The 27,166-nt window shown below is 33.8% G+C and overlaps 1 protein-coding gene across 1 annotated transcript; it reads right to left on the bottom strand.

The window, feature by feature from the left end:
• Positions 1-1,542: 1,542 nt before the first annotated feature.
• LOC126884967 (uncharacterized) lies at positions 1,543-27,166 on the bottom strand. The gene is made up of 2 exons (XM_050651348.1): positions 26,849-27,166; positions 1,543-1,824 (listed from the first exon to the last, which is right to left on the bottom strand). Exons 1-2 carry the CDS (start codon positions 27,069-27,071, stop codon positions 1,607-1,609), a joined length of 441 nt encoding a protein of 146 aa, XP_050507305.1. The 5' UTR covers positions 27,072-27,166; the 3' UTR covers positions 1,543-1,606.

Below are 27,166 nucleotides of genomic sequence, written 5' to 3'. Positions count from 1 at the left end.
TATATCCAACTATTTTGATTTCACGAGTTTCCATCAGTATTTTTGTCCTTGTGGTGTCAGGTCTTGTTTCCGCAGTGTAAGTCATAATTGGCCTAACTACTGTCCTATAAATTTTGACCATTGTTTCTGTCCGTATATGTGTGTTGCGCCAGATAGTGTGTTTAAGACATCCTACTATTCTGTTGGATTTGTTTATTTGTTGGGCAACTTTCGCTTCTGTATCTCCATAACTGTGCATTAGTACCCCCAGGTAGCTGATACTTCTTTCTTGCTGTCCACTTCCAGCTTGCACCTTATTGGATCTTTAGAGACTACCATAATGTTTGCTTTATTTGGTGATATTATCATGTTTAACATTCTTGCTGTCATATTAAATTGATGTAAAAGTGTCTGAAGGTCATGTTCACTCTCTGCAATAAGTATGGCATCCTCTGTATAGAATACTATGGAAATAATTTTTTCGTCCATTCTGTACCCTGTACTCAGGTTTTTGAATTCATGAATAATTTCATCCATGGGTAAGAAGAAAGCATACTCACAGACCCCGAAAAATGACTCGCAATAGGGTATACAATTAACCCGGCATCTGACAGGTGGAGTGTGGAACACCTCAACAATGCTAAAGCGCGTAAAACATAAGGAAATTTTGCATACAGTAGCCACAGCGGCTAGATAGTTTTCTATTGTATATTCATCTATGCGAAGATACATAGTTTTTAGTCATCTATTTAGTTTCAGCAAGTAAATTTGGATTGGAAATTGTCACGCCCCACGTTTCTGATTTTGTACTTTCTGCAGAATTGTCTTTATTTTGTATTACTCCTGTAAATAAATAAGTATAGGCACAGAATAACTAACCATACAGGATTGTGTGGGAAGCGAAATATTTGACCTTGAGCCCTAGTTACAGATTAGAACTTGATTTTCTAAGGAATAGACGAATTCAAATGATGTGATATTTTGACAAGTAGTTATTAATTAATTTTGAAATATAAAATTTAACTATAAAATATAAATAAACTATAAAATAAAACATATATAAATATAAAATTTAACTAAAAACAACTGTCACCGTCAGTCTAAAAGTGAGGTTATACCAGTTACATTGACACATGAGCATGAAAATTATGTTACCATTTTGGGCCTGAGTTTCGCTTCTGTATGGTTAGTTATTCTGTGGTATAGGTAAGTGAATAATACTTATTACAGATTTTAATATATTTTTTATTAGTCTAAGCTAAAGTTAATTACGATCGAGACTAAACACGTCTTCAGGTCTTATGCGACGAAGCAGACAGTGATGAATGTATTGACAAGAGTAATTCGGAAGTAAGTGAAGAAATAGACAATGTTAGAGTAGATAGTGACTATGCTGACCAGCTTTAAGATATTGACGTTCCAGACATCACAGACAACTAATTGTAAATAGATTTTTTGAGAATCCCTAACTCGTTCAAATGCTGGGGTTTGTTACACCCCACCTGTCTGTTAGTGGCAAAAAAGTTCACCTGTCGGATGCCGCGTTAAAATAATGAAACAAAATAATTTGATTAGTTTGTATTTTAGAAAAATTTCCGTAATGTAGACAAAAAAATATATTATAATTTTAGAAGTTATGTTTAAGTCCAGTGGGGCTTCGGTTATGACATACTGGTCTTGCGATATGCCAACACTGTTGGAAGCTTCCAAAGTTATTTTTGGTGGGAGTACAACCACCCTGAGCAACTGCTCTTGCACAACGATTCTCCGTTACGTCCCATGTCCAAACGAGATAGCCATCTAAACCTGCAGGTTTGCAGTCTTTTTCGACGGGTGAATAACAATCTTTAACAAAAAATAAGAAAATATTTGCATTAGATATTGAAATATATTTACCCCAGGGTGGGGCATTAGTGTGACAAAGTCTAATTAATATAAAAACAAAAACTGCCTTTTTCTTTTTCATCTCTACTCAGATTTAAGTACTTGAAACTGTCTTTCTGTCCTTTTCCTAGATGAAAATAAGGTAAATATGTGACCGTGTCTAGAAATGCATTAACCCTTAAACGCCCAAGGGTGGATAAAAAATGTCCACCTAATGCGTATTCCCTTGTAACATATTTATTACGTGTTCAAAAATTTTTCAAAAATTACTTATTGTTAAAAATACAGCCCTTTATCGAATGTTAATTTGATTTTACCGATACTTTTGAAAATGAAAGTAATATCTTGAGTTAAATATGGGTGGGCATAAAAAGTACACCCTTGGTAAAACTTGCTACTACAGGTTTCTCTATAATTTCTCGTTGGTAGGAACATAATCCATATAATTATCGACGTATAATTATATTATCGACATAATTTTCCGCCATTGAGGAGGCTGAAATGAAGAATGTAGAGAAAATCAACAAATCTGAATTAATGGCTTTTACTGGTTTGTTAATTTTGATGTACATTGTACATTGTAATTTTGTTGTAAGGTTATTTTTTTACCCACCCTTGGGCGTACATGGAGCCTAAAAAAGGTTGGGCGTTTAAGGGTTAAGTCAAACTAGTTTGATATTATTCAACAAACTTTACTTGACTTGAAAACCAAACTTTTTTGTAAAAGTTTGATTTGACTTGATTTCGATATCTTTAGGTTTGACTTGAAATCAAAATTCTTCAAACAGTTTGAAGTTTGAATATCATATTGCGCAACGTTTTTATTTCCAATTTTATTGAGAGCGTACCGACTAATGTGTTGACTTATTTGGCTAGGTCTGAATATGTACACTCCGCAAATTAGTTTGTTGTTCATATTAAGAAGTCTATGCTTATCTTGTTTATTACGTTCGTTTTGAAGTGTGTGCTTTGTGAAATAATATCTCAACATGAATATTTTTCGGCTCAGAATAGGTACCAGAACAAATCGAGTCTAATGTTGAAGGTATTCATTGAAAAAGTCACTGATTCATTGAAACAGGTGATTTCAAAACAATGAAAATTGCAAAGTGCATACTTGTAATATGTATAAAAAGAACAGCGTTAGTCATATACTTCCAAGAAAAAAAAAGGAGAAAAAAGAACAGCGTTATAAAATGACAAATAGTGAACTAACTCTTTAAAACAACATTACAAAGTTACAAAAAGCTCATTAAACCTACTCTATCAAGAATATAACATTTTGTTGCTCCTTTATAAATTTTTGTTATAGTAGATTAAATCTTGGTATGATAAAAATAACCACCCAACGAATTCTTTGTTTTAATCTAGTAACACTCAAGTTAATAAAAATATAAAAAAATTATATGGATAAAACGAAACTTGCCAGCAAGCATTTCTAGGTGTACAGAAATCATTTTCATGAAATTTACGATCCTATTTTGACTATAATCGCTTCCTGTATCAAGTTATTTTATGTGGCATTAATTGTATGTGTTATTACTTTTCTTATCTTAATTGGCAACTTACATGTCTATCTGAGCTGGCCACCAGCCGTCTTGCACCATCGGTCAAGAAACGCAGATGCGCCCAATACTCCACTAGGAGTGATGGTCCGAGAGAGAACATGTCTATCTCGACAAAAAAGTATATCTGCTAAATAAATTATTTTTTAAACTCTTTCAAACTAGTTTGAAAAACAGTTTGAGTTTTCAAACCTGTACGATTGGCCAGTTTGACTTGACTTGAATTATTTGTCAGAAGAATTGACTTGAGTTTGATTTGAAATTAAGTCAAACTCAAGTCTTCAAACATTCAAGTCAAACTTATGCAACTCTAACCGTGTCCTTTATTTGCTTTCTTTAATATTCATCGTCTCTGTGCTTATATATTGTAAAAGAGTGAGATCCGGATGCGGCCAGAAAGCAGTTTCTTAACGAAGAGTCTTTGATTTAAAATATTGTTTATTATTTTTATTTCAGTTATTTTAATTGGTTAATTGTAGTAAACTTTGTATCTGGGACTTTTTGTCTTCCTCGTTTTACGAGGGATGTCGCTGTTTTGCATCTCAAAGTTGGAATTATTGCAACCGGCAATTTCCCTTAAATTGGCAGGCTGTTGGTATTTGGTTTAGAGTTGTGACTGCATAGCTCCACCGATGACGCCTGAGAGGCAGAAATACCTATCTGGAGATGGTGGTCCAACTCTGAATCAAATAGAAACAAAAACTGTCTTTTTCTTTTTCATCTTTACTCAGAATTGAATAGCTGAAACTGTGTTTCGATCCTTTTCTAAGACGAAAAGAAGATAAATACGTAACCGGATACTTTATTTGCTTTCTTCTATATTCGTCGTCTCTGTGCTTATATATTGTAAAGCCAGAGATACGGGATGCAGTCAGAAAGCAGTTCCTTTACCAAAAGTCTTAGATTTAAATTATTGTTTATTATTTTTATTTCAGTTTTTTTAATTGTTTAATTGTAGTAAACTTTGTATCTGGGACTTTTTGTCTTCCTCGTTTTACGAGGGATGTCGCTGTTTTGCGTCTCAACGCCTAAGAGGCAGAAATAGCTATTCTTTTTCTCATCAGCATCTTTCAGTGCGTCACAGTTTTTCGATTTCTTTCTAACTCATTAAATTGTATGTGACAGAAAAAGGCACGCCGGTGATTACAGACATTTATATCATTTATTCTAGTTGTCGATAGATTGCGCTATAATCTAAAAAAAGTTATTTACGAATTATATAATATATCTAGGAATATAATCTGTAAAATTTATAAGACTATACAAATCGAAGAAAATACCATTTTATAAATGCAATAAACACAATTGATTTGTTTTTATGCCAAATTGCAAATAAAATGTGACAACTGTCAGATTTAACTAAAATGTCATGTTAGAATAAATGTTATAAATGTGTATTATCACGGACTTACCTTTTTTTCTATCATTTGTGACCCACTAAAAAATGCTCACAAAAAAGACCATATCTGGAGATGGTGGTCCAACTCTGAATCAAATAAAAACAAAAACTGCTTTTTCTTTTTTCCCTTCCCCTGTCTAATTACTTGTTTATTGTAAGAGATACGAAAAAAAGTTATTTAGGTAAAAGTTGGTTTACAGATAGGACCATAATTAAAAATATTTTTAAATATACAGAACCATCCGTATTGACAGGGTGACAGAAAATTATGTTTTTTAAAGGGAACACCCTGTATATCTTTACACCTTTGGATTCTTCTCGATGACTTATTTAATAAAATATGGTGTTTCGTATTATTATACGAAGTAGTTTAATAGGAAATTACGTTTTTATGTTAATTTCTTAGCCCTATACGCTATAGAATTGCAGTGATTTGACATCAAAATTTCTGTGTATGTTTACACTATCTTGTCTATTATTCTTGAACATTATTAATATAGCGAAATGTTTAATGTAGCAGTCTCTCTCAAATGGCTCTATTCTCTCGTACTTGAATTACTGGTAATGAAACAGCAGATCATTTTGACACATAAGCTACCAACCCCAAAACTGGATTAACCACAACTTAACTAGTAGACCAGGGCGCATCTGTAAAAATATTAGTACATTTGGACGTTGAGAGGCGACTCAAATTTTTTTGCAGAAATTTCTTGAAAATAACTCAAACAATAATACATGTTTGAGTTATTCTCCCTCCCAAAAAGGTCCGGAACATTATTTAGATAATCAAAATGTCAAAAAGTGAAGGAAAAATTCGATTTTTTTCTTGGTTTTTTGATTATAACTTTAAAAGTATTCATTTCACAAATAGTTGTGCTGACATAGATGTTGCGTAATTAAATTAGCTATAAGATAAAATTGGTTAAAAGTTTATAAAATAGTCAAACTTGTTGCAAAATAGCAATAATTGCGAAAAAAACATACAAAAACAAGTATTCACATTTTACGTTTTTCTACCATTTATGCTACACTTAGCACCTTCATATTTCACCTAAAAAAACTTTAGGATACATTAAAACAGTATTAAAAATTTCATTAGGATCGGTTTAATAAATTTTGCAAAATAAATTTTGCAATCCAGCTTTCGAAAAAAAATTCATTTTTTCAAAATGTTACAGGACTGAAAATAAAGCAGATACCGATTTGAAATATTTTTTGCGCATAGAATTGTACTTTGTCTTTCATTTCCAACTTGCAAAATTAAAATCGGTTAACTAACACGGCGTCAGAATTTTTTTTAAATAAACATTAATTATTGGTGCTACGCGCAGGACAGCGGATAGTTTGCTCCGATTGGGCATTCCAATGACCTTTAATAATGATTGATACATTTTAATTTTTATTACATTTCGATATAAATAAATAAATTTGTTTATTGCAAAATAAAAACACATACTCTATGAAATACCTAATATTTTTTTAGCAAAAACTTTCTTTGTTCATATATTTAGAATAAAAGTTTGTTATTTTTAAACATATACAATTGTTTAAACAATATTTCACAAACAATAATAAAATTAGTTTGATTTTTGTGGAATTAAAATATTAAAATACAACAAAATATAGATTAAGAAAATAATTTAGATGAAGATTAGAAGAAATTTTGGTGGAAATAAATTTGAGTGAATCGAACACAGCTGTCCTGTGCGTAGCACCAAAAATTAATGTTTATTTAAAAAATTTCCTGACGCCGTGGTAATTAATCAATTTTAATTTTGCAAATTGCAAATGAAAGGTACACTTCTATAAGCAAAAAAAAATTCAACTTGCTATCTGCTTTATTTTCAGTCCTGCAACATTTAAAAAATGTATTTTTTTGTGAAAGCTGGATTGCAAAATTTATTTGCAAAATCTATTAAACCGATCTTAATGAATTTTCAGTGTTGTTTTACTATATCATAAAGTTTTTCTGGGTAAAATATGAAGGTCCTCAGTGTAGCGAAAATGGTTGAAAAACGTAAAATGCAAATACTTGTTTTTGTATGGTTTTTTTGAAATTATTGCTATTTTGCAACAAGGTTGACTATTTTTTAAATTTATAACCAATTCTTTTCTCAGAAATGAATAATTTTAAAGTTATAATCAAAAAACCAATAAAAAATCGAGTTTTTCCTTCATATTTTGACATTTTGATTATTTAAACAATGTTCCGGACCATTTTGAGTGGGAGAATAACTCAAATATTATTATTTGAGTTATTTTCAAGCAAATTCTGCAAAAAAATTTCAGTCGCCTCTCAACGTCCATCTCAAAACAGATGCGCCCTGGACTATAGCTAGCGATCCCAAACTCGTTATCAAAAAGTCAGTAAATGATGCCTGGCAAAACTTATGGCAACAGAGTAAAACAACTAATTCTACAAGAACTCCAACCGTCTGTTGGTCATCTCTCGCTGGACTTTCTAGAAAAGAAGCATATATTATTAGAAGACTCCGAATTAACCATCCCAAATTTACTCATGATTTCTTAAAGTCCTCAGGAACTTGTCCAATCTGCCTTCAATCCAATTTTTACCTGACCGTGAAACACATCCTCACTAACTGTGAGGGGTGTAACGCTAGTTAGCCTCCATGTGGTGCACCCTGGGTAACGCTAAATGAACTAGCAACATTTGGCAGCAGACGAACGAAAAACAAAAAAAAATCCTGCCAACATCACAGACCACAAACAGAAATCTTATCTGGACATCTGTTTGTGATGCATTGTATAATGCATAAATTTAAATAGGTATATTCTGTGACGTACTTAAGCCATACGCTAAATAAAATAAACTGACTGTGAATCATTCTACAACCTGTATAAATCATTGTATTTGGAACCTACTGTTAAGGAAATTAGTAATGTGAGTCGAGAATATTTCCAAGCGAGTATTCGAGAACATTGGAAAGTTTCCTAAAATATTCGCATATAAAAATGGAAATATTCTCCTGGCCGCTAATATTCCCAGAAAGGTTCAATGGAAAATTCTCGAGCATATTTCCGAGAACTTTCAAGAATATTTCCGAGACCTTTCCGTAATATTTCCGAGAACTGTTGAGAATATTTCCAAGAGCCATTTGGACATAAAGTCAGTGACATTTGAGTCAGTGACATAACTTGAACTTACATGGAAGAGTGCCTTCCAGAAAATGGGAAATCTCTAGTCCCTGACCAAATACCGTCAGACTGGCTCAAACTTCTGGATGACGACAATGTCTCACAACTAACAAACATTTATAACCATATATACGAGACTGGCATGATGCCACAGATATGGTTAGAGTCTACATTTATTCCACTCCCAAAAAAGCCTAATACATCATCATGTAAAGACTTTAGACTAATTAGTCTCACGAGCCACTCTCTCAAGCTACTTCTTAAGATAATTCTTAATAGAATCAAGCAGAAATGTGAAGAGACAATGGGAAACAAACAATTCGGTTTCAGAGAAGGATTGGGAACAAGGGAAGCTTTGTTCTCAATGTTAACATTACTTCAACGATCATGGCAAGTACAGAAACCAATTTACGTCTGCTTTATAGATTTTGAGAAGGCGTTTGATAGAGTTCAACATAATAGGTTGTTTGAATATCTAGAAATGATTGGAATAGACGATAAAGATCTGAGACTTTTACAACATCTCTATTGGTATCAAGAAGCTTCTATTCTGGTAGACGGCAAAGAAACAGACAAAATTTGCATTCAAAGAGGTGTCAGACAGGGTTGTGTGTTATCCCCAACTTTGTTTAACGTATACTCAGAAATAATTTTTAATGAAGCCTTGGAAGGACAATGTGGAGTTCGAATCGGGGGAGAAACTATTAACAACATCAGATATGCAGACGACACCGCGATCATGGCTGAAAATATCGAAGATCTTCAATTCCTTATAGATCGAGTCACTAGGGAATGCTCCAATAACGGACTTAACATAAATGCAACAAAGACAAAGTTACTTGTGTTTAGTAAACAAGACGTCGGCCCTATGCAACTAATTTTCAATGATGAATCAATAACAAAAGTTAACCATTTTAAATACCTAGGATGTTGGATAGACGAGACACTAAATCCGGATGAAGAAATTAAAACTCGTGTAGAAATTGCAAGAGGAGCATTTATGAAACTTAGATCTATTCTGAGCAACTCTCAGCTGAACTTACAACTAAGCATCAAGTTCCTAAAATGTTATGTGTATCCTGTATTACTATATGGATGTGAAACCTGGATCATGAAGGTTAACATGATGAACAAATTAGAAGCCTCTGAGATGTGGTCGTATCGTAGAATGCTCAGAATATCTTGGGTTCAACGCATTTCAAACAGAGAAGTCTTAAACAGAGTAGGTCAAGGCGAAGGTGACTTAATGAAGATGATAAAAAAGAGAAAACTTGAATATCTGGGGCATATAATGAGAGGTAGCAGATACAGGATGCTGCAGTTAATACTCAATGGAAAGATCGACGGAAAAAGAGGAATTGGTCGAAAGAAATATTCATGGCTCCGAAACCTTCGTCAATGGAATGGCTTATCAGCAGATCAATTGTTACATGCCGCACAAGATCGAGAACGATATCGGCAAATTGTTATGGAAGCTACCCACGCCTAAAAATTTGGGCACGGTACTTAAAGAAGAAGAAGGAAGAGTGCCATTTAATTCACACGGCCGGCGAACCTATACGACTGCCAAGTGCAATAGGAACATTTGTTTAAACATTACCTTTATTATTTTTATACTAAAAATGCCTAAAGCTATAATAAAATCACAATAAAGATGCACTAGAAATAAGCATACCAAGACACGTTGAATGTTACCAGGATTAATCCTGAATCATGATTTAGAATGTATAAACTTTGCAAATCGTGATTTGGGAGTCCTCCTCGAACATTTAGTGTGTCTTGGTTTGCTTATTTCTAGTGCATCTTTATTGTGATTTTAGTATATGTGTAATGCATGGGAATATGTCAAACGAGAAATAATAAATAAAAAGAAAAATTCAAAACAACAAAAAAGTTATATCATCAAAACTTCTTGTAACAACTAGATGGGGTTCAATCCTTAATTGTATAAATAACATTATTGCGTGTAAAAGTGCTTTACCGATACCTATGGTCATAAAGGGAGAAAATTTAATTTTCACAGAATTTTCAACAGCATTGTCTGGATGGCGAAATGTTTTGGATAAAGTTGCAAAAAGTAGCAGTTGATTGTCGAGGCATTTAAGGATACAGGAAATATTTTTACCGAGAATATTCCATTACTTCCAATCAGTAAGCCCGAGGAAAAGGAATGCTTATCTGAATTAGAAAAAAGGAAAAATTACAGTGAAGCCTGTGCACTATGCTGCAAGCTTACTTAATTCTTCTTTAATAGGACAAAGCCTCACTGGTGAGGAGCATATATTAGCTATGCAGTGTATAGACATGATATTAACCAATCATCCAAAGTTTATTGACAAAAAAGAAAAAAATTTTTTAGAACTAATAAAGTTCTGTGCAAAAGCAGACCTTTGATCAATGGATCTTATTTGGCTTTCAGCACGATCAATAGATTGTATAAGCTGGTGACAAGGAATGTGCAACAAAAGTACTTTAAGAGACTACAATTACAATACTTGGGTTACCAGCTTCCTATGCTGAAACAGAGCGTAGCTTTAGTACATACTCTTTCATACATAATAAAAGGAGAAATAGACTGATCATAGGAGGGAAGTTAATGTATAATAAATAGCTCCTAATAGTCCTGTCGCCAGGGGGGGTACAACGGCCTCCTGTATTCAGATGGACTTACCCAAGTTTTTATTATGTATTTTGGCCCGTAGAACACGAATTTTTTGGGTAACAGTTGATCCGGATGTCGATAAGATTGTTATAAACAAAGAAGTTGAGGAATTACATAACAGCGATTTCTCGCAAAACGAAACCTGTTTTTGTATTTTTTGGGTCATTCTAACCAAAAAATGTTCCTACAAGTTTTTTCGTAGGATGCATAGTTTTCGAGATAAACGCGGTTGAAAAAAATCGAAAAATTGCAATTTTTGAACCCGAATAACTTTTGATTAAAAAATAAAATAGCAATTCTGCTTACCGCATTTGAAAGTTCAAGTCAAATTCTATCGGTTTCTAATATATACATTGCTAAAAATTTATGTGTTTATTGCTAAAAAAAGCTATAAACACATAGTGTTTCCCGTGCCTAATACATGCGTTTACATGCATGCTACGTAGAAATAGCCTCGCTTGCACTTGTACCTACTCTATCTACTCGTTCGATTTTAAATGAGAAATCATTGAAAACATCACTCCAGCACTAGGTGTTTATACTTTTGTTTAACAATAAAACAATAAATTTTTAGCAATGCAAATAACTAAAACCGATATACTTTGACTTGAACTTTCAAATGCGGTAAGCAGAATTTCTATTTTATTTTTTAATCAAAAGTTATTCGGGTACAAAAATTGCAATTTTTCGATTTTTTGAAAGTTCCACCGCGTTTATCTCGAAAACTATGCATCCTACGAAAAAATTTGTAGGAACACTTTTTGGTTAGAATGGCCCAAAAAATACAAAGACATGTTTTGTTTTGCGAGAAATCGCTGTTATGTAATTCCTCAACTTCTTTGTTTATAACAATCTTATCGACATCCGGATCAACTGTTACCCAAAAAATTCGTGTTCTACGGGTCAAAATACATAAAAAAAACTTGGGTAAGTCCATCTGAATACAGGAGGCCGTTGTACCCCCCCTGGCGACAGGACTATAACGAAAAACTTATAAAAGATCATAAACATGGAAAAATGGTATGTGATGAGAGTCTTTCTAGAACTCATCTGTTGGAGCCAGGGCAAGACTCTAAATCCATATCAGAAAATGACAGATTAAGTGAGATGGAGAGAGTCTCTTCATTATATTCTCTTCATACTCAGATTCCAGCTTGTGTGAAGAAAATTTCTCTGATTCACAAGGATAGACTCTTATTTATATATTTCATAGTTATACTTCCTAAGAATTTTGTAGTGTCTTCTGTTATTATTAGTTAAGTAAAAATTTCCTGCTATAATACTATATAAGAATACAGATTTCCTGAAGTAAGTTCCTAAATTACGCCAGGCAATGGGAGCAAGAATAGGATATTACCTCCGAATTCTATCCTACTGCATGGATTTTAATAAAATTTTTGGAATAGCCTCTACTTATCTCCTAATTCAAAGTCTACCCTATGCCGATGTGTGCTTTTATCTTGGAGGTGGTTCCGACCCCTTCACGGGGGTGGAAAATTTTTTGGTTAAAATAATCACGGAAGTCGATAGATAACCTAATCTAAGCAAAAACTATTCTATAATATTTTTTTAAAGCTCAATACTTTTTGAGTTATTCGCAGTTGAAATTGGCCATTTTCATTGAAAAATGACACCTTTGCGGACGATTTTTTGCGAATACCCTAAAAACTATGCATCTAACGAAAAAACTATATAAAATATTTTGTAGCTTATAAAAAAGTAAAGAGATTCGTTCCTTTATAAATCTTCTTTTTTGTTTTTTGTTGCATGCTCAAATCGGTGTATATAAAAAAAAATAACTTGAAATAACAGAGAAACGGTCGATTTTACGTGTATATTGATTCCAGTACCTTTTATAGTGCTTGAAAATACCTTTAAAATGAGCAATATTAAATGTCGATAGCATTCAAACTAAGCGAGATATACTGAAAAAAATTGATGGCTAATGTATTTTAAGAAAAAATGAGAAGTATATCTAACCCCTCATTCGTCAGAATTTAAATACATCGTTTTCCTTCTACAGTACTTTTTATTATAGTGTTGTTTTGTAGCGTTTAAAAAACCAGTGAAAATATGATCTTTAGATTTGTATAGATTTTACAATCCCTCTCTAAGAAGTCCAAATTTTTTTATTCAGTTTTTTACTTAAATTCAGATTGCAAGGAATTTTCTAAAACCGCACCTGTATACATCTACGAAGTATTCCGCAACATTTCAATGTGTTACAAGATTCCTGTTTATTTGAGACGCAAAAACAGAATTTGTAAGAAGTTTTGACAAAAGTACAGTTCTAATGCGTTGATGAACTTTCTAGAATAAATGTTGAAAATCAATTTGATTGGTTTGTTTGAATTTGGTACAAAGATCGAAGCTCGTAATTGGCTCTGAAGAACGGAAGCCGGAAATTGCGTAGTGACAGGATCAAGGAATTTTGGCAGGAGACGGAGAAGAAAGCAGGCATTCTTACAATGGTAGTGAATCAGTAAACATCGATAGTGAGTTACCGGCTTTTTTGTGACGCAAAAAGAATTTCCAAGTAAATGGGATCTATCAAAGTTCTTCTGTGTTTTTGTTAAGTAGGTGTACCATCAGTTTGATGGTGTAGCAGTTCCTTTTTTGATGGTAAAAGTGTAATATACGCTTTGTAAAAATACTGCGTATGTATTTATGAAAGCCGGCATAGTACTAATATCGTAGTGATGAATTAAACCCAAGCCTCCCGTCTCCTGGATTAGAAAACCTATTTCCCGAGGTAAATAAGCAAATTTCTTTTGTTTTATGGTATTTTCATGGTATAATGGTATATGGTGCAATCAGTAATTTTCCATTGACATTTTCCCCTTCGAGTGACGTATGAACTACGTACGTGCTGTCAAGTGTCATGTCAAGTTTCACAATGGTGAAGTTTTGAATTTTAAGGTATAGTGACTTTTAATAATTATAAAATTCTCAAACTAATAACGTTAATTTCTTTCAACATAAAAAAAATAAATCTTTTTGGAACTTAAAATACAAAGATGAAAAAGTAAATTGTTGAACAGAACAAAGAATAATTTTGCTTCCATCATTAAAATATTATTGTAAAGACATAATTGTAAGTTAATGTTAAAATCCTTTTTGAAACCTTTTGAAATAGTTAAAAATAAAAGATTTACGGAATGATATTTGACAGGTGACATAGTTGTTGTTATTTTCAATAATTAAGTACTACGAGGAGTAGTCAGTAATTCTTTAATGTAAACATTGTTCCCTGAATGAATATAAATTTTTGTTTTAATGCAAATGCTATAATATATGTCATAATTAGGTCAGTCAGTCAGTTATACAAGTCATAATTAAGTCAGATATCAAATCCTCAATGCAATAATATTATTGTTTATCTTTTGGTGCACCATAACCTATGTTCAGAAAAGTAGATGTATTTTTTTTTTTACAGGTAATCTTTTATGTAATCTGAAAGTTTTGTTATGTCAAGGAATAATTTTTCAATAAATGCCATAACTGTGTATTTTGTCCTGTTTATTTACCGCTAACCTATTGGCAAAATTTTAACCACAAACTTTAAAAGCTTTTTAGAGTCAAATTTTAAGATGTTGGATGATCATAGAAAGTAAAACTCCTGGTAAGGCGCCCTAACAAAATATAGCCAGGACTAATATTTAACACCCCAGGATATCTGTAAGTACCCTTGTTTAAATTTTTGATAGTAGTAAATATTCCCTAATCCCTAACTTCTTCTTAACGAACTCACAACCTTAGCTCTCCAACCAAAACACGAGCCGCCGTAGCAAAGTAGTTTTTAGAAATATCCCCTAGTTTTCTTGACCCTTTTGTATTTAAGCAGTATCTAAATTTTCCAAGCTTTTATCTTCCCCCTTATAACTAAGCCCTACAAAATGTCGCCCTAGAACGTGGGGCCGATTCATTTTTCTGCCTCTTTCAGTGTCCAGTTGTGCGCTACAAAATAGCACCCTCAGACGTGAGGCCAGTCTCTTTTCACCCCCCAGTCATATCGTTAAGTTGTTCCCAAGCAGTTTACATTTTTTTAGTTAGTCCCAACTGTTTTTCAACTTAATTTCCTCTCCTTGCCCCAGATTTGAGACCGATTCTACTATCACAACCAGTATCGCAACATAGTTTAGCCCAAGAGCCCCTACATTTTTTTAGAACGTTACGAAGTGGTATAAAATTTTCAATAGGATGTGTAAATATGTACTCATAGTAGTGTATTAACATTGTTTTTATGTATGTACTTATAGTAGATGTTAATACAGTACCCATGGTGAAAGCAATATTTAAATTTTTTTTAAAAAAGTATTGATTGTATAGACAAGTAGTCTATATAAGTAGCGTTGAACATTCCAATATTGAAACTATTGATAAAGTATAACATTTTAGTTGTATTTGTGCATTTATTCATAATTGATTAACAATTTTTTACAGAATAACTTGTTTTTGTGATTTTTTTTGTTCGTCATTTGAGTATATGTGTATAGTCTGTGTAGTTTCCGTTTGAGTTTTTAGTCCCAATGTTGTCTAGTTGTCCCATTATTTTTTTCTCAACTAATCTAGTTTTGTCAGTGTCATAAAGATACCAAAGGTTAGTTGGAGTCTGCCTGTGAAGTAGTTTGAGTGTATCCGTGAAGTAAAGTAGTTAGTCAGTCCAATTACTATTTGTCTTTCCCTTCTTGTACCAGAATAGATCACAAGTGTAATACTCGTGATAAAGGAAGTGTGCTTAGTTGTCTAGGAACGCTCCCAATAGTTATCGGAACAAGAACCGTTGTTGGTGTTATCCCGTGTAAGCTGTGTATTTTGTCCTGTTTATTTACCGCTAACCTATTGGCAAAATTTTAACCACAAACTTTAAAAGCTTTTTAGAGTCAAATTTTAAGATGTTGGATGATCATAGAAAGTAAAACTCCTGGTAAGGCGCCCTAACAAAATATAGCCAGGATTAATATTTAACACCCCAGGATATCTGTAAGTACCCTTGTTTAAATTTTTGATAGTAGTAAATATTCCCTAATCCCTAACTTCTTCTTAACGAACTCACAACCTTAGCTCTCCAACCAAAACACGAGCCGCCGTAGCAAAGTAGTTTTTAGAAATATCCCCTAGTTTTCTTGACCCTTTTGTATTTAAGCAGTATCTAAATTTTCCAAGCTTTTATCTTCCCCCTTATAACTAAGCCCTACAAAATGGCGCCCAACGTGGGGCCGATTCATTTTTCTGCCTCTTTCAGTGTCCAGTTGTGCGCTACAAAATAGCACCCTCAGACGTGAGGCCAGTCTCTTTTCACCCCCCAGTCATATCGTTAAGTTGTTCCCAAGCAGTTTACATTTTTTTAGTTAGTCCCAACTGTTTTTCAACTTAATTTCCTCTCCTTGCCCCAGATTTGAGACCGATTCTACTATCACAACCAGTATCGCAACATAGTTTAGCCCAAGAGCCCCTACATTTTTTTAGAACGTTACGAAGTGGTATAAAATTTTCAATAGGATGTGTAAATATGTACTCATAGTAGTGTATTAACATTGTTTTTATGTATGTACTTATAGTAGATGTTAATACAGTACCCATGGTGAAAGCAATATTTAAATTTTTTTTAAAAAAGTATTGATTGTATAGACAAGTAGTCTATATAAGTAGCGTTGAACATTCCAATATTGAAACTATTGATAAAGTATAACATTTTAGTTGTATTTGTGCATTTATTCATAATTGATTAACAATTTTTTACAGAATAACTTGTTTTTGTGATTTTTTTTGTTCGTCATTTGAGTATATGTGTATAGTCTGTGTAGTTTCCGTTTGAGTTTTTAGTCCCAATGTTGTCTAGTTGTCCCATTATTTTTTTCTCAACTAATCTAGTTTTGTCAGTGTCATAAAGATACCAAAGGTTAGTTGGAGTCTGCCTGTGAAGTAGTTTGAGTGTATCCGTGAAGTAAAGTAGTTAGTCAGTCCAATTACTATTTGTCTTTCCCTTCTTGTACCAGAATAGATCACAAGTGTAATACTCGTGATAAAGGAAGTGTGCTTAGTTGTCTAGGAACGCTCCCAATAGTTATCGGAACAAGAACCGTTGTTGGTGTTATCCCGTGTAAGCTCATTCGAGAAGCAAGTTTCAATATTATTTGTGTTTGTCTATCCCTGTTTTGTCTGAAAATATTTGAGTCTGTTGTTTCCTGTTTGTTTTGTGTACCCTTGTGTTATTCCCTGTTAGTCCGTGTCAGTGGTGGAGTGTGAATTTTTTGACCAATAGTTTATTGACCCCTCTTTTGTTTATTGAGTGATTGCAGACCAAGAGCAGAAGTTGCAACAAAGTCAGTGAGGTTAGGATCTGGCTGCGTGAGAGTGCAAGTGAGGTTTGTGTTCGTTTGATAAATAGAAACGGTTTTTTGTCCGAAAGTCATACTTTCTACTATTCCCTTTGGTCTTTCCCCTGTGTGTTGTTTTCACCCCAGTTTTAAAAATGAAGTCTACCCAAGTTAATGATCTGAAAACCGATGAGTTATCTTATGAACTTTTCATAAGAGGTTTTAATGTCCAAAATAGGACTGTTGAAGAAAAACGTAAGTTGTTGAGAGGTCAGTTAAGTAAAGAGACCATCTCATCTTCCATTAATTTGACTAAAAATGTAGTCGATCCTGATCAAGAGTTACCTACAATCCAGTCAATATTAGCAGATTTGCAAAGTATTGCGCGGGCAATGAGTGCACAGTCATCAAAGGCTGACTTTGCTCGTTTCAAAACAAGGTCCAGTCATCTGGATTTCAGATTGGAAAATTTCCCTGATAATGTAGAAGAAGCTATAAAAGAAGTTATTGACAACTATAAGATGGATTTATTGATGTTGACTGGAGATGTCTTAGAAAAGGAAGAGACATCTGACAATGTGTCCGTCCCATCGACTAGTGGTACAACTTCAGTCCCCGTTGCCCCTATTAGTTCAGTTTCAGCCCCTATTATACAAATTTCAACTCCTGTTAGAGTTTCTGATTTAAATATCAAATTTAATGGTGAGAGTAAAGCCCTTCCCACATTTTTAGAAAAAGTAAGAGATTCTGCTAGATCCAGAAATATTTCTGATGATGTCCTGTTTAGATCAGCTTTTGAGTTATTCGACGGAAACGCTGCTATTTGGTATAGGAGTGTTGGAAATACAGTTAACAGTTGGAATGAGTTGGTAACCCTTCTCAAAACTGCTTTCCTACCCCCAGATTATAATGATAATCTCCTTGATGAAATTAAAGGTCGAAAACAAAAAAAGTCTGAGTCAATCACTATTTATTCCGCAATCATGGAGAATCTCTTTAAACGTTTAGAAGAGTACCCATCTGAAGCCCAACGAGTAAAGATTTTAAGAAAAAATATTTTGGTGGATTATATTCCACTCGTAGCCCTTCAAGATTTTCCCACTGTCGAAATGTTAGTCATAACTGTTAAACGTTTGGAGCAAAATGTTTTGCCCCTGCTTCAAACTACAAAAGGTCTTGCTGGTATTTCATTAGAGGATTCAGAAAAACCCCAAGAGAAGCTTCAGGTACTTGATAAACAAGACAAGCCTGATAACCCCAAAGGAGACAAACGAGAAAAGCAAGATCGTCCCTTTAAGAAATCCAAGTCTACGCAGAGAAATGAGAGACCCAATCCTCCAGTAGATACTGATGAAAGACATCAGTCTTCTTCTTCTTATCCACCCCACAGAAATCAGTCTTCTTATCCACCTCCATTGATGCAATCCCCTCCCTATCGACCGTATGGAAATCAGTCTTCTTCTTATCAACCTCATTCAATGCAACCCCCTCCACAACCCTACCAAACACATGACAACCCTAGAAAAATTATTTTTTGTTTTACTTGTGGTAAGCCCAACCACATTTCTCGCAATTGTACAAACAGAGAAATGTCTTGTTCTCGTTGTGGTAATAAAGGAGTGAGAACGTCCTCCTGTATGTGTCAAAAAAAACTAGGTAGTGTGCAGCCAGTCGGCAGTTGCACTCCATATAGAGTTAAGCCCGACAAATTCCCCCAAAACATACTTAACCCTCTTTTTGAAAAGAAAGGTTGTGACAGTCGTCCTCATGTTAGTATTTCTATCTTTTCTAAAAACTTTGTCGCCCTCTTAGACAGTGGTTGCACCACATCCGTAGTAGGTGCCGCTGGAGTTAAATTTTTGGATTCCCAAGGAATTAAATATAATTCTACCCCCTGTAAACACGTCTGCTTAGCAGATGGTTCTCAAAAATCAGTTGTTGGTACTATTGATCTTCCAATTGAGGCTGATGGTGTTTCCCAAGTAGTGAAATTTCTTGTCGTACCCTCCGTTCCCCATAGTTTTATTTTGGGAAGTAACTTTATGCATAAATTTTCAGTGTTCTTGAATTTTAGAGATGGAACATGGCATTCTTCCCAAAAGGAAGAGAAAACAGAAACTTTGTATTCTGTAGACTCATTTTCCCCCACTGAAAAAAATTTAGTAGATTCCACAGTCGCTTCTTTTGAGGAAATTTCTAGTTCCAACTACATTGGAAGAACCAATAAAATTGAAATGGTTATTGACACTGGTGATGCAAAGCCATTTAAGAAAAGACAATATCCTTTATCCCCATACATGAATAAAATACTACATGAAGAGTTAGACGATATGTTACGATTAGGAGTAATCGAACCAGCCCAATCCCCATGGTCAAGTCCCATATTATTAGTCAAGAAAAAGTCAGGTGAATATAGGTTCTGTTTTGATGGTCGTTCATTAAATGAAGTCACTGTTCATGATACATATCCTTTGCCCCAAATAGACAGAATTCTTTCGTTACTTAGAGGAGCTAAATGCATTAGTTCCATTGACTTAAGAAAAGCTTTTTGGCAAATCCCGCTGCATCCTGACTCTAGGAAAAAGACAGCCTTTAATGTTTCTGGTAGAGGTTCCTTTCAATTCACTTCTGTTCCTTTTGGTTTGTGTAATAGTGCACAGATTCAACAAAGATTAGTTGATGCTATCTTTGGCCCTGAATTTGAACCCTATATATTCTGTTATTTAGATGACATCATAGTGTGTACCCCATCTTTTGAAGAACATATCCGATTGTTGAAAATTATAAGAGATAAACTGAAAGAAGCAAACTTGACCATTAACATCGATAAGTGTGATTTTTTTAAATCTGAATTGAAGTATCTTGGTTATGTAGTTGGTAACAATTCCCTTAAAGCAGATCCTGAAAAAATCTTAGCTATGGTTAATTATCCCAGGCCATCTAATTCTACTGAAATTAAAAGATTTATAGGTATGTGTTCCTGGTATCGTCGTTTCATTAGAGATTTTTCCAGTTTAGCCTCCCCTATTAATGACCTCCTTAAAGGTCATAGAAAGAAAAAACAACCAGTAGTTTGGACTAGTGAAGCTGAAAAAGCTTTTTTGAAAATTAAAGAACTCCTAATTTCTGCCCCTATCTTAGCCCAACCCAATTTCGAACTTCCCTTTGTTGTGCAATGTGATGCATCTGACACTGGTCTTGGTGGTGTCTTGACTCAAACTATTGATGGTGAAGAAAAAGTTATAGCTTATGCAAGTAGGTCCCTTTCCCGAGCTGAAAGAAATTATTCAGTTACAGAGCGAGAATGTCTCGCAGTGATCTTCGCTATCGAGAAATTTCGAGGTTATATTGAAGGAGTTAAGTTTTCGGTCATTACTGACCACCATTCACTTCTCTGGTTGAATAAACTGTCCAATCCTACAGGCAAATTAGCCAGGTGGGCTATGCGCCTAAGACAACATACTTTCGATTTGATTCATAGAAAAGGAACATCCCATTTAGTCCCTGATGCTTTATCTCGAGCTCATACCAATGATACACCCAAAGATGCCCAAAAAGTTGATTATCTAGAAATAGATCTTGACAGAATAGACCCTTGGTTCGATGATTTAAGATCAAAGATACTCCGTTCCCCTGGTGATTTTCCACAATGGAAAGTGGAAAATGATTTCATTTACAAGTATGCCCCATCCCCCAATTCTTTCAAGACTAATGATATTGAATGGAAAATTTTAGTTCCCAAACCCCAAAGATTAGAAGTAATGCAATCTTGTCATGAGCCACCTACGTGTGCTCACTTTGGATTCTATAAAACTTTGTCCCGTATTCAAGAAAGGTACTATTGGCCCAAAATGCGTTGTGATGTGCTTAAGTTTGTCAGATCATGTAAAGTTTGTGGTGCTCAGAAAACACCAAATCATGCTCCTTTAGGTAAAATGGGTAAGCAGAGAGAAGCCCAATTCCCCTGGCAAATAGTTGCCATTGATCTGATAGGTCCCTTTGTTCGTTCTAAAAAAGGTTATACATGGTTATTAGTGGTTGCTGATTGGTTTAGTAAATATACCTTAGTCCATCCTTTGAGGAAGGCTACGGCTAAGAGTATTACTGAATTTTTGGAAGATAATGTCTTCCTGATGTTTGGTGTTCCCCAGTATGTGATTTGTGATAATGCCTCAAATCTGAACAACCCTCTTCTAATTAATCTCTGTAGTAGGTATAATGTTCAGAAAGTATGGTTTAGCCCCGTGTATGCACCACAATGTAATTTTGTGGAGAGAAATAATAAAACCATTGGAACAGCAATCCGTATGTATATAAAAGACCACGTAGACTGGGACAAGAATTTAGCAAAGATCAGACAAGCTATTAATACCGCAAAGCACGAAGTAACTGGATACACCCCAGCTTTCCTTAATTATGGCCGTCATGTTCCCCTGAGTGGAAACTACTATGGTGTTGATCAAAACGATCAACGGAAGCAAGATCTAGAAATTATTCCTGGTAACCGTGATATGTATGCTTCAGAAGTAAAAGGATTAAGTCAAGTCTTCGAAAAGGTCAGGGCTAATCTTCGAAAAGGATATGAACGTAACGCTAGAAGTTACAACTTACGAAGAAGAGAAGTCCAATTCCAAGTAGGAGATAGAGTATGGAAAAGGAATAAAGTCCTGTCTAATGCTGCTAACAAGTTTATGTCTAAACTAGCACCGAGGTACATTGAAGCTACAGTCCGTGAAAAGTTGTCACCAGTGGTGTATCGTCTCTCTGATTTAAATGGTTCTGATCTTGGTAAATGGCATGTTAAAGACTTAAAACCTTTTGTATCTGATGGAGATAATATGTCATCCCCTTAGTCCTGATCCCCTATTCCATGTTCCCCCTGTATTGTTCTTCAGTTCCCTTAGTCTTGATAAGAAGTTGATATTCTCTTTGATTTTGGTATGTCGTCTTTTGGTCCCTGTTGTTGTCGTATACCCCCTTGTATGAATTTGTTGTGATTTGGCCCTTGTTGTTGTTGTATCCCCCTTTGTTAGTCTTCTTTTATTTTAGTCTAGTTGTTGAAGTGAGTATATTCCCTGTGAGACGTTTAACATAAAGTTACCGATCTCGACTTGAGACAAATGTTAAGATTACGTTGTCTCATTGAGGTATTTAGAATGGAGATTCTAAATCCTCATTTTTGCTGAACCGTTGCCAACAAAATTCCCTGAAACTCGCTAGGCGTTTAGTGGAGTTTAGGCAGATGCCTATCTGCTGAGCCTAGAGCTCAAATGATTTGTTTAGTTTTTGAGAACCGCTCGCGGTTAGGCAACGAGGTGACAAGGCTGTGTCTGCCCTGGTATGTCACTTGTGTTACTGCTGTGGATGTCAGCGAGGTCCACACAGGGCACAAGTTTAGTTTCTTTCCCAAGGCACAGAAACTCTTGTCACCTACAGTTCATTTTAGAGTCATTACACATTTCAGTCTACTCGACTTTAAAGAGTCTGGCGATCGATGGTACGCTAGCCCAATCCCTAACGTTTGTTTGTTTAATTTAATCCCCACTAGCCATCATCTAAAAAAATTTTTGATGTGATTGTTTAGCCTCACTCAAGGAGTCATGGTTGATTTTTGTTTGGTTTATCGAAAACTGGATAGCTATCCGAGCTTTCTCTTTTCGGAGGAGGCTGTGTAGCGTTTAAAAAACCAGTGAAAATATGATCTTTAGATTTGTATAGATTTTACAATCCCTCTCTAAGAAGTCCAAATTTTTTTATTCAGTTTTTTACTTAAATTCAGATTGCAAGGAATTTTCTAAAACCGCACCTGTATACATCTACGAAGTATTCCGCAACATTTCAATGTGTTACAAGATTCCTGTTTATTTGAGACGCAAAAACAGAATTTGTAAGAAGTTTTGACAAAAGTACAGTTCTAATGCGTTGATGAACTTTCTAGAATAAATGTTGAAAATCAATTTGATTGGTTTGTTTGAATTTGGTACAAAGATCGAAGCTCGTAATTGGCTCTGAAGAACGGAAGCCGGAAATTGCGTAGTGACAGGATCAAGGAATTTTGGCAGGAGACGGAGAAGAAAGCAGGCATTCTTACAATGGTAGTGAATCAGTAAACATCGATAGTGAGTTACCGGCTTTTTTGTGACGCAAAAAGAATTTCCAAGTAAATGGGATCTATCAAAGTTCTTCTGTGTTTTTGTTAAGTAGGTGTACCATCAGTTTGATGGTGTAGCAGTTCCTTTTTTGATGGTAAAAGTGTAATATACGCTTTGTAAAAATACTGCGTATGTATTTATGAAAGCCGGCATAGTACTAATATCGTAGTGATGAATTAAACCCAAGCCTCCCGTCTCCTGGATTAGAAAACCTATTTCCCGAGGTAAATAAGCAAATTTCTTTTGTTTTATGGTATTTTCATGGTATAATGGTATATGGTGCAATCAGTAATTTTCCATTGACATTTTCCCCTTCGAGTGACGTATGAACTACGTACGTGCTGTCAAGTGTCATGTCAAGTTTCACAATGGTGAAGTTTTGAATTTTAAGGTATAGTGACTTTTAATAATTATAAAATTCTCAAACTAATAACGTTAATTTCTTTCAACATAAAAAAAATAAATCTTTTTGGAACTTAAAATACAAAGATGAAAAAGTAAATTGTTGAACAGAACAAAGAATAATTTTGCTTCCATCATTAAAATATTATTGTAAAGACATAATTGTAAGTTAATGTTAAAATCCTTTTTGAAACCTTTTGAAATAGTTAAAAATAAAAGATTTACGGAATGATATTTGACAGGTGACATAGTTGTTGTTATTTTCAATAATTAAGTACTACGAGGAGTAGTCAGTAATTCTTTAATGTAAACATTGTTCCCTGAATGAATATAAATTTTTGTTTTAATGCAAATGCTATAATATATGTCATAATTAGGTCAGTCAGTCAGTTATACAAGTCATAATTAAGTCAGATATCAAATCCTCAATGCAATAATATTATTGTTTATCTTTTGGTGCACCATAACCTATGTTCAGAAAAGTAGATGTATTTTTTTTTTACAGGTAATCTTTTATGTAATCTGAAAGTTTTGTTATGTCAAGGAATAATTTTTCAATAAATGCCATAACTGTGTATTTTGTCCTGTTTATTTACCGCTAACCTATTGGCAAAATTTTAACCACAAACTTTAAAAGCTTTTTAGAGTCAAATTTTAAGATGTTGGATGATCATAGAAAGTAAAACTCCTGGTAAGGCGCCCTAACAAAATATAGCCAGGATTAATATTTAACACCCCAGGATATCTGTAAGTACCCTTGTTTAAATTTTTGATAGTAGTAAATATTCCCTAATCCCTAACTTCTTCTTAACGAACTCACAACCTTAGCTCTCCAACCAAAACACGAGCCGCCGTAGCAAAGTAGTTTTTAGAAATATCCCCTAGTTTTCTTGACCCTTTTGTATTTAAGCAGTATCTAAATTTTCCAAGCTTTTATCTTCCCCCTTATAACTAAGCCCTACAGTTTCTATTTTAAAAAAGTTGGACTGGTTTAAAATGCATGGTTTTTGAAAAAAATAAGATCAAATTATAGACCGCATTTTTAAATTCTCTTAAAATCTTTTTTTTTTCTCCATGTAACTTTAAAATTATAAGAGATGCAGTAATGAAAAATAGAAACAACATTTTTATCTAAAAAGACCCTACATTTTTGTGCAGTATCTTTTTTACGTATCTCATATCATTTTCGAATTACATGGAGAAAAAGGAAGATTTTTTAGAAAATTTTAAGATGCGCTCTATAGTTTGATTTTATTTTTTTCAAAAACAATTCATTTTAAACCCGTCCAACTTTTTGAACATAGAAATAACACTACAATAAAAAGTATTGTAGAAGAAAACAATGTATTTAAATTCTGACGGATGAGGCGATAAGTAAACTTCTCATTTTTTCTTAAGATACCTACGTTAGTCATCAATTTTTTGCAGCATATCTCGCTCAGTTTAAATGTAATTGACATTTAATGTTGCTCATTTTAAAGGTCTTTTTACGTACTACAAAAAGTATTAGTACCATTATACACGTAAAATCTACAGTTTCTCTGTTAATTCAGGTTAAATACACCGATTTGAGCATGCACGAAAAAAAAAAACTCGTCTAGCCTACCATATCTCTTTTTGTATTATAACTAGAAGATTTATGAAGGAATGAATCTCTTTGCTTTTTTATAAGCTACAAAAATATTTTATATAATTTTTTCGTTAGATGCATAGTTTTTAGGGTATTCGCACAAAAACCTTCCGCAAAGGTGTCATTTTTCAAAGAAAATAGCCCATATTCAACCACGCATAACTCAAAAATTATTGAGTTTTCAAAAAAAAATGATAGAACAGTTTTGGCTTAGAATTAGGTTCTCTGGCCATTTCCGTGGCTATTTTAACCAAAAAATTTTCCACCCACGAGAAGGGGTGGGAGCCCCTTCATCGCACACATCGGCATAGGGTAGACTTTGTTTCTCGATCCATTCCCTACTTACTGTGAAAATATGAAGTAAATCGATGTAATAGGATGGAATTCGGAGCCAAATACCCTCATTGACTGCCCTAAATAATCAATTTTGGTGTGTTTATTGTACGTTATGTTTTTTAGTTTAATATTTTTTAAATAAAATAACTTTTCTAGTTTTAATTATAATGACTAATAACAAATATTCAAAGTATTTTTTTAATTAAATTAAATAAATTTTAAAAGTGTTTTTGGACATCTAATTTTTAACTGATTTTTTGTGTAGTCGTAATACCACAACAATAAGTAAAGCTAACTACTGATTTGTATAATTTATTATAATAATTTTAATAAAAATGCAATATTTTCATAAGTTTCCGAAAGTTTCCAATATTCCCGGAAAGTTTGCCGAAACTTTCCAGCGTTCGAATCTTCCCGGAAATTTTACATCACTAAAGGGAACGTTTAACAACTCTACAGAGATCATGAAAACTGTATTGTTTTGAAAAACCACTTAACTCTGTCACAACATTTAATCTAATAGACATTAATTAAGTGCATAGGCGCAAAACTTCGGCCCTATTGCTTTTTAAATGCATTTTTTTTCGAATCCTGAGAAAACTAATAAAATGTTTTTGAACAATTTAAACGCAGAATGAAAGATTACATTATTACCAAGGGCCGAAGGTCCCTTAGAATAAACAAAAAGTTTCTTTTAAATGTGATATTTAAAATTTAAAATCATAATGATTTTTTTTTCAAACCTGTAACTTATTGTAAAATATATAAAATAGTTATTTTCCTAACTAGTGCGGAAAGTGATATTTTCACGCACAAGAAGGTCCCTTAGAATAAACAAAAATTTCTTTTAAATGTGATATTTAAAATCATAATATTTTTTTTTTCAAACCTGTAACTTATTGTAAAATATGTAAAATAGTTATTTTCCTAACTAGTGCGGAAAGTGATACTTTCACGCACGAGACTGCCGTTGACCCGAACGACGCCACAGCGGAGTTCTGGCAAGCAGTCGAGTGCGGGGAAGACACTTTCCGCATGAGTTAGGAACAATATTTTTTCTAAGGCCATACGTTTGGAAAAAAGCCACAAAAAATACTTTCTGACCTCGGTATTAACGAACTCTGTTATTCTGCGTTTAAATTTTTCAAAAATACTTATAAGTTTTCTCAGGATTCGAAAAAAATAATGCATATAAAAAGCATTGGAGCCGAAATTTTGCGCCTTGTTTTCGTTATTTAATATATGTCTAATGTAAGTGCTCCTGAACCAATGGCCATAATGTTTTTGAGGTACTTTATGTAAATAGATAAATAAATAAAATCAGCAAAACCAAAAATTATTGTTTAAATAATAAAAAAATTACCCATCACTGTGAATGGTATCTTCGGCCAATCTGACAACCTGGCCCCGCTGTTTCCAGATGGTATTCTGTCCAGGTTTTCTGGAGATGCCAATCTAGCCAGGCTGCCTAGAGGTGGTAATATGACCTGACTGTGGTGTCGAGATGCTAATAAGTCCAGGTCTTCTCTAGATGGCAATCTGGCACTTACAGCGGCAACCAAAAACAATAACAAAATAAATTTCATATTTGAATTTGTGAAGTACAACACTGAAATCAAGTTTAAACTTTCAGAATAAGTATAAAAACCAGGTATTTATAGGTACCTTCCTACTACGTAAA

This window comes from Diabrotica virgifera, chromosome 5 (genome assembly GCF_917563875.1).
Source record: "Diabrotica virgifera virgifera chromosome 5, PGI_DIABVI_V3a".
Classification (NCBI taxonomy): Eukaryota; Metazoa; Arthropoda; class Insecta; order Coleoptera; family Chrysomelidae; genus Diabrotica; species Diabrotica virgifera.
The sequence above is the reverse complement of the archived record's forward strand: the minus strand, read 5'-3'. Positions and strand labels throughout refer to the sequence as shown.